At 41.7% G+C, this 16,319-nt stretch overlaps 1 protein-coding gene across 1 annotated transcript in view; it reads left to right on the top strand.

The window, feature by feature from the left end:
* The first annotated feature begins 433 nt into the window (after positions 1 to 433).
* The window catches only part of RFX6 (regulatory factor X6), a 215,435-nt gene continuing 199,549 nt past the window's right edge, over positions 434 to 16,319 (top strand). The window contains exons 1-3 of the mRNA XM_073629129.1: positions 434 to 844; positions 2,938 to 3,094; positions 6,934 to 7,057. Coding sequence (XP_073485230.1) covers positions 622 to 844; positions 2,938 to 3,094; positions 6,934 to 7,057 — 504 coding nt within the window. The 5' untranslated portion in view covers positions 434 to 621. The remainder of the gene's footprint in view (positions 845 to 2,937; positions 3,095 to 6,933; positions 7,058 to 16,319) is intronic.

Below are 16,319 nucleotides of genomic sequence, written 5' to 3' on the forward strand. Positions count from 1 at the left end.
TTCCTTTGATTTTTATTCTGTCTCAGAGATGTAAAGACCACATATTTGACTCTAGCAGCTCTAGATATGGAAACACATAATAAACAAACATCCCTTTGCCTCACACAATCTGACAGGATTGTTTCAACCTGTTAATCATTAATATGGTTGATGTGATCACCACCATTTTTTCTATCTTTTTGAGACAACAGATAACCCAATTTACTGTGGCTACGTCACATCCAGAGTCATTATCTCTACCCCTCTGTGACTTTTTGTCAAAATAAAAGCACCTGGAAATCTAGGCTCCAACCTTTAGATGAACAACTGCCTTTCATTTGATAGGAGATATAGGCCAACAACAGGGTGTGCTTCTAACTATACTTTAAAATAGCCAGTGATGTCAAAGCTTTTAGAGCAACATTTGTCAGACCAGAAAGCAAATATTGTATGAAGCTCGTGAAGGACCAGACAAGCAATACGCTCCACATGGACTTTTACATGGTCTTCTTTATAATCCATATCTATTTTTACTCTATAACACCTGGGATGTTGGTTGGATTTTTTTTAGACTGACATTGTGATTTTGTCTTGTGAGTTTCTTTGACAGTTGATGAGCTGGAATAATTGTACAATTATATAATGCCAATTGAACAGTTTTCTGAGACACAAGAGGGAGACTGTCCATTCCAAACTGGAGAGCCACATAAAAAAAGTAACACAAGGATACCGGATTGCTATGGGTCTATGGTGGAGAAAGAACTTATGGCTTATTCACAGGAGAGTCTCTGCACAGAGAGGAATGATGGAATAATGCTTACACCAGATGAGGAAGAAACTCCAACTGGTCTTGGAATAAAAACAGGTATGAACTCCAGCTCTATATAATATTTAGACCATTGATAGGCAGATCTTTCACAGAAAATGAGTGGCAGTGCATGGTATACCTATCTAGTTGTTCTTTGCACTAGAAGATATCCAGATTAGACCACTTTCAGGAAAAAAAGAGCCCCTTCAAGAACTTTTTTTTAATTAGTTTCTAAAAAATGGCAGTGATTGATGATACATTTTAGGAATTTTTTAAGATATTGGTATCTGTAGGTGATCGTGAACACTTCTGGTGCTCACGATAGGCACATACTGTAGGGCATAAATTTGAAAATATCAATGAATATAATACAGCAGACAGTTAGTAAATGACATAACCATTACATTTCATGTTATGCATCTGATGCTCACATACAGAGTTGTATAACATGGGAGGCACATACTCTGAACCTCAGCAATAAAAAAATCTCTGCAAAGCTAATATATAAGTATAAGCTACTGGCAAAAAAGTTCAAAGGTAACCAATGGTTTTGTACCCAGAGAACATACTTAAAGATTACAATCCACACACAGCCCAATTCTAAAGATCTTCCAAAGGTGTAGGTATCTGACAACAGACATCTTTTCTTCGTATTCAGTCCTGAGATGCCATATTTGCTTCAGACAATCAAATGTAAAATCATAGTTCTCAGTTTATTTGTAAAACTGAAGTAAACACAGATTTTCAGGACTGCTACATTGTATATTGTACTTTTGGTAAAAATCAATCTGTGATAATTTAACATTATTTAGATTATTATTATTATTTACATAGTACTGTTATTATTATACAGGATTTTATATAGCACCAACAGTTTATGCAGCGCTTTAGGGAGACAATACAACAACAATACAATTCAATACAAGAGGGTTAGGAGGAGTTCCTGGAAGCTTGCAATCTCATAGAATAAAATAATAGTAAAATATATATAAATTTATATATGTGTTAAAATTTTTTTATTTTGCATGCATATCTCAGTGTAAATAATGCATGTATTTGTGGGTTTGTTATAAATGCTTACATACATTTGCAACATTTAGCTACAAGAATTATCATTTGGAGTAATTACATCAAGGAAAATGTAGTGATAGAGCTTGGAGGATGCTACTGCCAACCTCTCCTTCTAAATATAGTAATTACTTGACCATCACAAGAGAGAGTTTAGAGTGGGGCAGCAGGATTTTCTTGGCACCGTCGTGGGACATTACAAGGTTTGTTTAAAATCAATACATTTTATTTACATACAGATACAAAATGTAAAAACAGTCCATCAGCACAAAAAGGGGTATACAAATTCCCTCTTGATGGTTCCTACACCCCCACCACGGGAGTCAACTCTAACAGAGACATTACACCAGGGGGGTTATTGGTAGGCAATCAGGTTTCTCAACATGTTTGGTGGCTGCCCACTTCTTCAGGAGAATACAGAGGGGGTAGGTACTAAAATACAAATAAAGATTATAAGTATATATGCTAAGTTATCATGACAAATACATTTCATACAGTGAGAATACTTTTGGAACATATTAAAGGTCAGAGTAATGTGGGAACACTCACCCCAAGATCCGAACCTAGCTAACGAACAGTCACACAGGGGGGCACCAAGTAAAAAACTTGACGGTCATGTTGATCCGATGACATGAATATTTTCCTTGTCACTGACTTAGACCAAGTAGGCAAATTAGGATTACCGACTTTTCTAATGTGCGTGCATGTTCCAAGCCAGTGTCCCAATTTACTGAAGCCAGAAATAGCCAGGAAACTAGCATTTTCTGGAACAATGGCAGTCTCTGTATTTCTCCAGGACAGTTTTTTCTTTAATATATTAGGTAATGTTTAGAATGTAAAGTTAATATGAAGAGCAGGCACTTTTGGTACACTGTACATTTGTATATGAAGTACATAGGATCTTTACAGTATACATACATAGTTTTTATTCTGTGGCATCAAAATAGTAGAGAATATGATTTATTTTTACAAGGACCAGAAATAAATATGTTTTTAGTGATGTTATCTATATGAAGAAATTGATAAGAATATAAATGATACATACATTTACATATCCTATGTTTCTTGCTGTCTGTATTCAGAGATGCATCTGGCGAATGACACGTGTTCATCAGAAGATGAGGACCTTGATATCATTTATAGGAAGGATAGAGTTATTTGCAATAAGGCAGCACAGAAAAAATCAATCACACAAATTATTAAGGATAAGAAGAAACAGACACAGCTCACTTTACAATGGTGAGTATAATAAATTCATATGAAATACAAATTTTCCTCTGATTCTCTATATTTTGTAGAAGAAGTAAGAGAATGTTAATGGTGTCCATGAGTCCAGCAATTTTATGGTAACATTAACCTGCTTTTGATCATAAAAATTGTTTCAGTGTTTTTAAAAGTGGTTAAAATTGTCCAAACATGTTTATGAATAACCCCAGTAATAACAGCAGGGCATCGGGGGAGATTTACTAAGACTGGTGCACACAGAATCTGGTGCAGCTGTGCATATAAACCAATCAACTTCCAGGTTTTAGTCCTAACACTGAGCTGTGGGAATAAAGTTGTGCGAGTTCAGCTAAACTCGCACGATTTCCATCCCGCATGTCAGTTCCGATTTCGACCGCGATTTCAGAGACATCTGTGCAGGTCTCTGCACAGATGTCAATGTAAATCGCAGCCCAAAATTGCAAAAAATAGTACAGAAACTACTCTAAAATCGGTGTAATGTCGCAGATGCGGCGTCGCACCAATTAGGACGGTGCCATTGACGGCAATTGCTGCCGATTTGACATGCGATTTGACATGTCAAAACGCATGTCAAAACGCTCCAGTGTGAACCAGGGCTTATTGTCAAAGCTTACTTGAACAAGTTGAAGTTAGAAGCTGACTGGTTACTATGCACAGCTACACCAGATTCTGTGTGCACCAGTTTTAGTAAACCCCCCATCCCCTCCCACCCACCTATTTATTGGATGTTGTGAGTTTCCCCTATCCAGCTCCCAGTGCCTGAAAACCTGTTAAGTAGCACTATGCAATGGTAGAATGAGTCACAGTGCATAGCATCCCTCTTGATTCCTGTTGAGCAAGGAACTGTGGGAACATAATATTTTCTCTTTGATTGTTGGGTGCTTGAGGATCAGGGCCCTTTCACGTGGACGGACCGATCAGGTCAGCCTGTCAGTTTTTCAGGCAGACCCGATCAGTCTCCTCTATGGAGTGGTGGGTGTCAACAGACATGTTTCCATTTGCACCCGTTGACACCAATTCCGATCCTGTCTACTAAAAACGTCTGTTCCCCATCTGTCTGGCCAATCAGATCGAATGGCGGTCGAGTGTAAAGGGACAGGTGGTCCGTTTACATCCGACTGCCCATAGAGGAGTGCGGGCTGGTTACGGACCAGCCATCCGCCTGCCCAGCGGGGATCAACGGACAGATTCCCTGCTGATCAGTAGACTCCAACAGAGCCTGCCCGTGTGGAATGGGCCAGTAATTTAAAAATGCTTGTGGATTCAGTAACATAAATATTTATTTTCATAGAAAGTATTTTTTCAGATTTGATTTCTTTGAATGTAACTGATTGCAGATTACCAGTCTTTATACATGGTAGATGCATTTGTTTTTTTTTTTTTATCAGGCTTTCTTACCTTTATTTTCACCTGGTCATCCTGTTAGTAATACATTTCCTAGGATGACAAAGCTCACTTAATGTACTGCATCTATGGATGAGCAGCATGGTCACTTTAGGCTGCTTGCTTCCAATTTGCACTGCAAACACTGCCACAGGTATTATCTGTACTTGCAAAAATGTAATTAGCCTGAAAATATATACTGTATAAAACTTGCAATATATTATGTTTTGGTTCTTGAGTTTAGATATCCTAAGTCTGTATGTACTTTTGAACAGCTCAATAGGTTATTCATTTAAAACAAAAAATATTGGTGGAAGTAAAACATACTTTCTACAGAAAGCTTTACAAGTTAGTAAATATACTCTATAACAGAATGTAATTAGCTTAATGTAAATAGTCACATCATTGTATATTTTGATAAGGCTCCTTTCACAGTAGTGTGATTTCAGATGTGACTTGAGTCACACTGAATTGCATGACAATGGAAATCACATTGTTTTCAATTTTGCCCATTCACATCAATGCAGTTCAGCACTGCGTGATTTTGGAAAAGGTTCCTATACTACTTTGGTGCAGTTCGAGTGTGGTTTTGGCCCCATAGAATATGCAAACTACATTCAAGTTCCATCCAAGTTGCAATGCATAATGGCACTGAAAATTGGATTAAAATTGGATTGCAGCAGTGTGAATCTAGCATAAATGTATTTCTGTATATATAAATGTACCTAAAATGTACATAAAGCAGCTATATTCCCTCATTACATGTGCTTCCTGCTTACAATTGCTGCCAGTAATGTTTGCTTAAAGCCCATTACACATGTACCGAAACAGCAGGAACTAGACGACTTTTGGTACATGTGTCTAACAGAAGCCGGTCTAATATCCAGCTTCTGTCAAATGGTCTTGCTGAAAAAACAGCTTTCGATCAGTGCTTGCAGCTGTATTTTGGTGGGGAGAAAGTCCCCCCTGTCAGAATACAATTACTCAGTGGGAGAGATCCCTGCACCACACAGAATCTGGTGCAGCTGTGCATAGAAACCAATCAACTTCCAGGTTTTAGCCCAGGTTCACACTAAGCTGCATTCAGCCTGCACATACATGGTTCGAATCTCGGCCGATTCCTGCTGAACCAGCCGAGATTTGAACCGTCTATGGCCAACTTAACTGATCTTATCTCCAGGAGGCTGATCACATTCCCTGAAATACAGATGGACACTAGAGGGGATATTTACAAATCTGCATATGAAACATAGTATGAGCTGAGGAGAAAAAAGAAAGTAAAACATTAAACAAAAATTTTCTTTCACGTAAAACCTTATGAAATTTTCCAAAAATGCACTATAGATTGACCTTGAAATACCCGTGCTTTGCCCATGCAGACCAAGGTAATCCCCGCTCCCCACCAATACAGATTCACCTTCCTTCACCCCCCTCTAAACAATTTATTTACATTGAGCAAAGAAATTGGCTGGTACTTTCGAATATTGAAGAGTAAGGATGAGCTTCGGCGTGTTCGCACAGCCCACGTGCAGAGCCCACCAGGAAGTCGGCACTGCACTGCGCTAATCACAGGCAGTGAGACATTGTCCCGATGTGCGGTTGCAGAGATCAGGAAATGTCTCACTGCCTGTGATTAGTGCTGTGCAGTGCCGACTTCCTTGTGGGCTCTGCACGTGGGCTGTACGAACACGCCAAAGCTCATCCTTATTGAAGAGTATGTGTCTGAGTCCATGTGACAGCTTTGGGCCAAACATCAAGCACCAGCATTCTGACATTGGGTGAGTTCATAGTCCTATGTAAACTAATACTCATGGCTCACACAAGGCAGCTTCTTCTGCTCTAGCAGCTGCACAGAGCCAAAGTCCTGTTCAGACAAAAGGAGCCTTAAGTAAGCTTTTAGGATCATTTAGGAGCTGCTGAGGTTAGAGGAGGTTCGACTTCCCCTAACCTCCCTCTGTTGAAACGGAAGAATCGTGTTAATGATAGGAACGTTTTGACCGCCGGCTGCAAAAGCGCAGTAAAATCGCAGCGATTTTTCACATAATACACGTAATACAACCACAGTATTTGTGGCTGCGCACCCACCCCTGCAAGCCTGTCAACTCAGCTTCTGTACAGTGAATACATCCCTATAGACTTACATAGGCTGCCTGCACACAGCTCTTGGAGATTCCAATCACATTAACAAAAGTACAAATTCATGATGTACAGGCCACAGTGCCCATAGAAACATTTCTCTATTCAATTACTAAATTATGAAAGAAATGTCTAAATATAGTAATTTACAATTTTTTTTTAGTTACATTGATGAATAGCTAGAGTAAAGAAAGCAATTGTGATAGGATTATAAAGAAATTATCCCCCCAGTCTGTTCAATCCAAACAAACGTATTATGACTTGTAAAAGGAGTGAGATGAATACAAATGAAATGCATGACTTTTACATCACAGGTTGGAAGAAAACTACATTGTATGTGAAGGGGTATGCTTGCCAAGGTGTATACTGTACGCACATTATCTAGATTTCTGCAGAAAGGAGAAATTGGAGCCAGCTTGTGCCGCGACTTTTGGAAAGGTATGTTGTTTTTCATATACATGCTAGAAATGGACTTGGTTTTGTAGTTATAGTCCTAGAAGCAATAATAGCCTCTTTTACATGTTTGTGCAACTTTTGTTAAACATTTCTCTCCTGGTAAGTTATAGACATTGCAAGGATTCCTATTGTAATGTTTTCCGTGGTTAGCAAAATGCCATGTTTGACATTATTTTGAGTTTTTTTGAGTTTTAGATGTTAGAACTGGCTGTAGATTTAACGGGAAAGGTCAGATGCACAGTAAAGAGGGGCAGTAAGAGTGGGCTCTAGGATGAAGCTCTGGAGTGAGCTCTTCCGTGGTGGAACTATAGCAACCTATACTGATTGCTATTACTGACTGCCTGTTAGAATGGTTTTGTCTGTAGGTGCCATAGACATGAGATGGTTTCTAGGATCATGGTTGAATCAGAAGACACTCATGTCACATCCATAGGTATCCTTACTTTAACCTCCATGGCGGTATGATTATGTCAGATTTTTGATGCTGAAAGCGGTACAACTATTTTTGGAAATTTGGCATATTATATTGTAGGCCTGTAATTCTTAGGAATAACTCACTTAAATTTGTCCAAACCAAAGGCAGCGTTTTTTTGAGCAGGGGGATAAAAACGGTAGTTTTTTGGCCATGATGGCGCAACATGATCATCCACTTACAGTTGTTTCTAGTTTGCGTTCTCCTGATGGGGATACGGTGACATCCCCGACAGAAATACTGCAAACGTTTAACGCCTTCTATGAACAGCTCTATGCCTCCGCTCTCCCATCTGGGTTCCAGCCTGAGTCATTGCAAGAACTCTTGGATCCTTTGGCGCTTGGCTGGCTCTCGGATGTGGAGCGAGAGTCGCTTGTCCAACCATTTACGACATCCGAAGTTTTGGGTGCTATCCGGTCCTTTCCCCCCGGAAAGGAGCCGGGGCCAGATGGCCTCCCGATAGATTTTTACAGAGCACATGGTGAACTCTTGGCGCCCATACTGGCCCAGCTGTATACGGCTTGCTTAGCTAAAGGTGATTTACCTGCATCAATGCATAATGCCTACCTTACTCTAATCCATAAACCTCCAAAGGACCCAGCGTTATGTGCCTCATATAGACCAATTGCGTTATTAAATAACGATCTAAAAATTTTAACTAAACTTTTGGCCCTCCGCCTATACCCCCTGCTGCGCTCGGTGATAGATCCTGACCAAACGGGATTCATGCCCCGTAGGTCCACGGATGTTAATCTTAGGAGATTGTTCACTAACATTCATATCCAACACCAAAACACTGGGACAAGAGCTATAGCATTATTAGACATAGAAAAGGCGTTTGACACGGTAGAGTGGCCTTTTTTATGGAAGACACTGCGTAGGATGGGTTTCCCACTACGGTTTATCAAGTGGTTGCAGGTGATATACAAATCTCCCACCTCCTCGATACGCCTGGGAAGTGGATTGTCTGCTCCGTTCCGACTCTTCAGGGGAACTAGACAGGGCTGCCCTCTTTCTCCGGCCTTGTTTGCTCTTGCCATTGAGCCGGTGGCGGAGGCATTGCGTACATCGCCTCACATCAAAGGGCTCCGTATTGGCTTGCTGGAGGAAAGGGTAGCCCAGTACGCAGATGATATGGTTCTCTTTCTTAATGATGCTGGCCCGTCACTACAAGGGGCATTGACAGTCCTAAATACTTTTTCTGCGGTTACTGGCCTTAAGGTCAATTGGTCAAAATCCACTCTATTCCCAATAGATCAGGCTGCCAGAGCCACATCCCCCTCAGATAGCCCATTATAATGGGTTGACATCTTTAAATACCTGGGGGTCCGTGTCTCCACTCAAGCCTCGGACTTCCTTAAGTTAAATTTAGACCCAGTATTAGGTGATACGAAAACAAAACTTAAGTCGTGGAGTAAATTGCCCCTATCCGTTTGGGGCAGGATTAATCTCCTCAAAATGAAGATTATTCCCAGATTCACCTACCTATTTCGCCATTCTCGCAAAGGATTCGCAAATCCTTCTTTAAAAAACTTAATTATTTTCTGCCTTCTTATGGGGCCCCGCCCCGCCCCGCCCAGGTACCGGCTGTCGACCTTGATGAGGCCAACGTCGCAAGGCGGCATGGCATTTCCAGATTGTCATAAATATTTCCTGGCCGCACAGCTGGTGACTGTGGTTTGGTGGCTAAACCCTGATAGAACTAATGCATCTACCGCGCTAGAGGCCACGGTGGCGGGCTCCTGGGAAGCCCTTTAATTTTTAATCTATTGGGGCCCTCGTGCCCCACACTCACTGACCCCCTCTATGCTTACTACCCTGCGAGCTTGGTGAATGGGCTTGAATATTGAAAAGTATAAGCAGTCAGAGATCTCCCCTAATGCCCCATTATGGTTAAATTCGAATTTACCACATTTTTGCAAACTCATAGACCCACAAGTGTGGACCAAACATGGTATAAAATTAATATCACATGTAGTATCGCAGACCTCTCTACTTCCCTTTTCTCAGCTTGCCTCTCTGTACAATTTGCCGAAATATTACCAATTTCGTTAATTCCAACTATCGCATGCATTTGCGGCACAATTTCCATGCTCTTCCTGCATCCTGTCCCAGCCAGAGAAGTCATCCTGTCCTGGAGAAGAGGCTCAGATCTGGTTGTGCGGAGAAACCCACATCAAGCATATACGCACATTTGATCTTTGTGTCTTTGCCACCTCTTGACAAGCTCTGGTCCCGTTGGCAACGTGATATCCCCGCGTTGGACAATGATGACTGGGACGATGTCTGGGACTTCCCCTTTAGGTCGTTAGTTTCCATACGAGACAGATTGATACAGTTTAAAATTTTTCATAGGGCTTATTTCACTCCACACAGACTTCATGTGATGAACTCTGAACACTCTTCGGAGTGCTGGAGATGCAGTCCTGGTGAGACACCTCACCAGGAGTTTTTTCTCACATTTTCTGGCAATGCCCTAAGGTACAACAATATTGGAGTGAGGTACTCAGCCTAACAAACAAAGTAGCACTAACTAATTTACCACAGGTGATAGAAGTTTGCTTACTGGGCCTAATAGAAAACCTTGTCCCAACAATAGCAAAACGCACAATGATTGGGTTGTTACTATTTTATGCCAGGAAGAACATTGCAATGCAGAGGAAAAAGTCTGATCCTCTTTCCTGTGCTCAGTGGAAGCGATTGGTTAATGACAGCCTACCACTATATAAAGACACTTACGCAAATAGGGGTTGTGCGTTGAAATTTGACAAAGTTTGGCGCAAATGGCTGGATGCACTAAACACCGCTCAGTGAATCTTGGTTTACTGTAGAAGTCATGTTACAGAGATAGGTTGGTAATCCAAGTTCCAGAATTTGTTGAATGATTTCTTGAACCTCACTGACAAAGATATTTGTAATGTAATAAATGGTCAACAACACTAGTAGGGGAGCAGTGGTATTAACTCTGGTTGTATTGTATGACAAGCAACTCACTCCGACAAATGATTATAATTTTTCCCCATGACTGTACCTGTATATTGTAGGCACCTAAGTTGTATCTGTGTTGTGTGTTTTAAAAATTGTAATAAAAATAATTAAAAAAAAAAAAAAATTGTCCAAACCAGAGTCTAGTAGACATCCTGGGTATGATAAAGTTTCAAACACAAAATCATAAATTATAATATAATAAATAACTATAAATAATAACAAATAATAATATAATAATAATACATTTTTTTCAATAAATTTTAGTCAATGATATAATCAAATCAAAAACACTGACATTTTTTTGGGCCAAACAAGGGTGCAATATTACTAGTCATATTGCTTCAATAAACATCCCAGGTATGGTACATTTTGAAACATGGGACTGCACAAAGTCCGACGTCACAATCAGGACAATAGAACCTGATTTCCTTCCTTTTGGATTTTTCTTCCAGTGTCATCACGCTTTGAGCAACTACACACATCCTTGTGGGTGCTGACTTTTTTTCAGTTGGTGTTATGTGGTCCATGAAGTGACGACCAGTCAGGCATTCCGGGTTGACAACACCAGCAGCACGATATCCAGCTCTATTTACAGCCGTTGGAGTTTGGTGGTTTGGAAAGATACGTTCGGTAACTTTCCAAACAAAGTCAGCATGAACCACAGGCTTGTCACTCTTTTTTTTAGCTGAATGAAAGCATTCCACAAGCATTGCTCAAGAAGATGCCTGAAGATCTTCTTGTAATACTTTTGTTGTTTTCTCATTGCTGGATAAAATGTCATTGCCTGGTCGTCTCTGTCAACACCTCCCATGGTGTTGTTGTAGTCTATCACCACTTGTGGTTTCATGATGGTTTCTTTCCCACCTTTTGTGTGTACCATGACAGTGGAAGTTTTATGAATTGTACTCATTAGGCACACATCTTTTTTGTCACGCCATCGCAGTGCCATCATTTTGCCTTTCTGCCAGGCAACCATTTCCTTTGTCTTGAGCTTCTTATTGCCAAAGATTGGCAGCATGTCACGCCGGTTAGCCCTAATGCCCCGTACACGCGGTCGGATTTTCCGATGGACAATGTCCGATCGGAGCGTGTTGTCGGAAATTCCGACCGTGTGTGGGCGCCATCGGACATTTTCCATCGGATTTTCCGACACACAAAGTTGGAGAGCAGGAGATAAAATTTTCCGACAACAGAATCCGATCGCGTCAATTCCGACCGTGTGTGGCCTGTTCCGACGCACAAAGTGCCACGCATGCTCAGAAGAAATTCCGACACGGGACAGCTCGTTCTGGTAAACTTAGCGTTCGCAATGGATACAGCACTTTCGTCACGCTGCAATGTTAAAAATGGTTTAATACAGCGCACTCTCTTCTTCTTTATAATGTGACAAGAATTAAGTAGTTTTGCTGCTCATATTCACACACACTTCTCACAAACTTTTATTTGTGTTTTTTTAGTGGGATTCCCTGAATATATTGTTATTAGTTGTCACATCTGACAGTTTTATATTTTTTATTTTTATTTTTTTTGGATTTTCAGCCTTTTTTTTTTTTTAATGTTTGGATTTTTTCCAAGGCTGATCTTTGTTCAATGTTATTTTTATTTTTACTCCAGAATATTTTTGTCTGTGTTTTGTGTGTCAAGTTACCCCAACACCATTGATATCTTGTATTATTTACTCTCAAGGAGATTGTTTGTTGTTGGTGTCCCTTGTTCATTTCACATTGTATATTTGAAATATGACAAACAAACTGTCATTTTTGAAGTAAAACACATAGGAGAGTATAATTCAAAACAAAAATCCTTTATTAAGGGATCAGAACCAAACAAAGAGGAAGGCAACACTGGATCAAAGGGAGAAATTAGCGAAGCCTGGGACCCCCACGGCAGACATCAATTCTTCAACATTAAAATTGGTGGCCTGAGGAGTCCATATGTAAGGCAGTCTGGTCCAGAATTCGCAGAGATCCAGATAGCAGCAGATGACATCTGTGTCCCCAGGCTGTGGTACCACAAGAGGCTGCATCTTTTGGCCGACCAGACTGGATCCAGGGCAATCACTGTCTGGTCTTCCTTCCACGCTTCCTTCCGGGCTGTGGCTGTGCAGTTGGAGATGTGGCAGGAGGAGGAGTAGGACCTGGAGGAGGAGGAGGACTGGGGGGACCTGGAGGAGGACTGGGAGGACCTGGAGGAGAGGGAGGAGGAGGAGGAGGACCTGCAGGAGGAGGACCATCCCAAAGATGTGTGTGAGGTGTAATTTGTCCCCTCATACCTTTCTCCAGAGCCTCCGATATGAGGGCCTCACACATGACTTTTTGGCCCTCCTCTGCATTTTATAGGCTATGAAGGCAGCAATGTTCTCCTCCATGGTTTGGGGTGCTCCCAGGACCTCTGTAGCCCTCCAAAAGAATGCTATAGCAGCCTCCTCTAGGGTACTCCTCCTACTGCCACTTTCTATTTTCAGGGGGGGTGGAGGGACCTTGATATCAGCCAGCCGGCTCGGACACCTCCTGGCTGAGACTTCCCTGTGTATGAAAAAGGGACATAGTTGTAATGTTTTGCATCATCAATCACAATCCTAAATTAGTACTCCCAACTAACATCTAGTTAACATCATTGATTGGACAAGCAGAAATATTTAGAGGAATGCTATACCTGGCTCAATCTGGGCTCCTCCACATATCGCCTGGAAGGCCCAGGTTGGGCGTCAGAAGCCTCAGCCGGGGGGAAAGAAGCATGGAAGGAAGACTGGAGAGGGATTGCCTGGGTTCAGTCTGGCCTGCCAGAAAGTGCAGCCTGTCGTAGTACAACATCCTGGGGACATAGATGTCATCTGCTGCTCCAGATCTCTGTGAATCCAGGACTTTCTTGCGCTCCCTCAGATATGTGCTCCTCAGGCCACCAATGAAAATCTTTAAATAAGTGATGTCTGCCGTGGGGATCACCTGCTTCACAATTTCACACAATTGCTCCAGTGCTGCCTTCCTCTTTGCTTGGTTCTTGAAATGGGGGTGGGTAATCTCCCACAGACAGGGCAGCTCACTTAGCATCTCTACGAATATTGACATGAAGTCATTGTCTTTCATTAAGATATCCATGTTCACTGCAAGACACAACACAAGACAAAGCCTAATGTCAGACAAAACTCTCCTAATCTTGTTACAATATAGGCCTCAATCTAGAAGCAGTATAGGCACAAGTTTGTCTCTTACCTTCGTTCTTACGATCGGTGCGTCCAATGCTCCTTCCTCCGCTCACAGATCGTACGTAATACGCACGCGTGTTACGCTTTATACACACTGCGCATGCGTGTAACTCCGCCCGCCCCTGACGTTCTTTCTAGTCTATTCCCCGCCCCTTTTCGTTCGGCGCAGTGGGTGAAGAGCATGATGGCGGAGTTACAGCAGGTGCATGCTAATTCTAGCAACGAGGAGGAGGAGGAAAGGCCGGATCCAGGCACGTCCCGATCCAGAAGGAGACGTTTTAAGGCCACAAATATGTCGTTTGGGGAGATGTTGGAGATGGTCGACATCATAAGGAAGTCCGACTATGACGGAAAATATGGGCCTTACCCCCACCCCAACATCCGAAAGGCCAAGATCATGGCGAAAGTGGTCAGGAGTCTTGAGAGGAATTTCGGGGTACGAAGATCTAAAGATCAGCTCAGGAAGCGGTGGTCGGACCTGAAGTTGAGAGAGCCAGAGCAGTACAGAAAGATTCGGAGAGTGCTGCAAAAAAGTAAGTAGTTGTGCTGTGTTCCTATTCTTTCTGTCTTTATTCCGTTCGTTCTGCTCCATATGCTTTTATTAATTGTAACGTTTAAAAGGGCAACTTTAATGTTCATGGGCCCATTATTCGTTCGTATCAAACATTTTTCTTTCGGCCTCTAGAACACCATTGTTTAGGCCATATGCATTTTCCCACATTTTTTGGGGCCTACTTGGATGCCAAATATTTGTTTGTGTAGATGGGTTTGTTACTAGAATGAAATGCCAACTAGATTGTGTGTAAGGTGAGGACACTGAGCAGCTGTTTTCACATCTGGACACTGGAGCACTAGTGTGGGACCCCAGAACACCATTTTTATTAGGGGGGCACACAGGTGCTCCAGTGTATACTATAGGGGGGGCTACATCTGTGAAGCTTGTACCAAACAGGTAAAGTATTGCAGCTTGACAAAGGGCAATAAAAAATATACATCTTGGAACTCGGCTAAAATAGACAATTGTACCCCACTTCCAAGCAATGTTTCCTATTTCTAGTTCTGCCATCAAATATCTGTGTGCTAAGTATACCATTTTTGTTTTACATAGGGAAGAAAAGACTCGGAGGACACCCCTCATCCCAGGAGAACTCAGACCCCCCCACCTCTGGAAGAAGGGGAAATACTGCAAACCCAAGAAGCTGAGCAGGAGGAAGAAGAAGATGTGGTGGAGATTGGCACCACAACAGGTGAGTGTCTGCGACCACAGGCTCAGGTAAAAGAGATGGATGGTGGTTTTTGAGACCTTTTTTTTTGTTCTTTATCTCTTTTTAGGTGATCGTGATGTGAGGGAGAGAGAACGTTTCACATCTGAAAGTGCCCAGATACTGATCGGGGAGATCATGGGGTGTAATCTCGAATTGCACAACATACAGCAACAAATCAGTGATGTTATTAAAAAAAATAATAACATCATTGATGTTTTGGGGCGAATTTAAACCCCACAAAATCACCTGTTTTATTGTGGTCCAATCTTCCAAAAATGTTTTCAATGTTTAGAAAAGCCAAATTTGGAGGATGCACACAGTGTGCCAACATGTGCTATCTGCCATCACAGGAGATCAATGGACGCGTTTTGGGGGTGCAACCCCTTCCTCAATTATAAAGTCGCGTTGAGGAAGGGCTTGCTCCCCCAAAACACGTCCCTTGATCCCCCCTGATGGCAGATAGCACATGTTGACATTCGTAAATTGGTGTGCATCTTCCAAATTTGGCTTTTCCAGGGGTGATTTCCCCCCATCTGAACGCTATATCAAACCCAGTTCCTAAATACTGATGTATGATATAGCCTTCAGGTTTTACCATATGTGAACTTTGTAAGTTCAAGTTTTTTGGCTTTCTTGTTGGTTTTACACAGGCCTGTTTTATCTGAAATGGATATTTCGATTTTTGATAATGCTACTGCAAAAATTGTTATACAACAAACATGTTGGTTTGTTTTAAAAACCTTTCGTAAATGCACATGTGATTGTGCAGGTATAAAAAAGTGCCTTACTCAAGAATGTGTGGATTATTGTCTCAACACTACAACACTTTTGGGGTGATGTAATTGCTGTTTTATGCAAAAATGGGGGTTATTTCCTAAGGGCAAATACACTTTGCACTACAAGTGCAGGTTCAGTGCAGTTGCAAGTGCACTTGTAGTGAAATGTGTTTTTGCATTTAGGAAGTACCAGCCAACACTGTTTTTTATAAGGTTACCCAATCACGACATTTTCTGCACTCAACACATTTCTGTCAGGGTCAGCTAAAACAAACACAAGCAGTAAATGTCCACAAAGAATTTCTTTTGGTTGTTTTTTATTTGAAAAAGGTTTCACAGATTGTCTGGCATATTGATAGCCCCCCTACCCGCAAATAACTCCAGGTAGCGTAACCGGACATCACGGGCACTCAGGGAGGGCAAGCCAGGACGGCCACTTTCAAGCGCCGTCAGTGTTGATGGATTTGGGATTCCGGCCTCAGGCCCAACTGAGCCAGCATAGTTGGCTGAATGTTTTCTTAAAAAATTATGGAGAACA

This window comes from Aquarana catesbeiana, linkage group LG04, assembly GCF_042186555.1.
Source record: "Aquarana catesbeiana isolate 2022-GZ linkage group LG04, ASM4218655v1, whole genome shotgun sequence".
NCBI classification, from domain to species: Eukaryota; Metazoa; Chordata; class Amphibia; order Anura; family Ranidae; genus Aquarana; species Aquarana catesbeiana.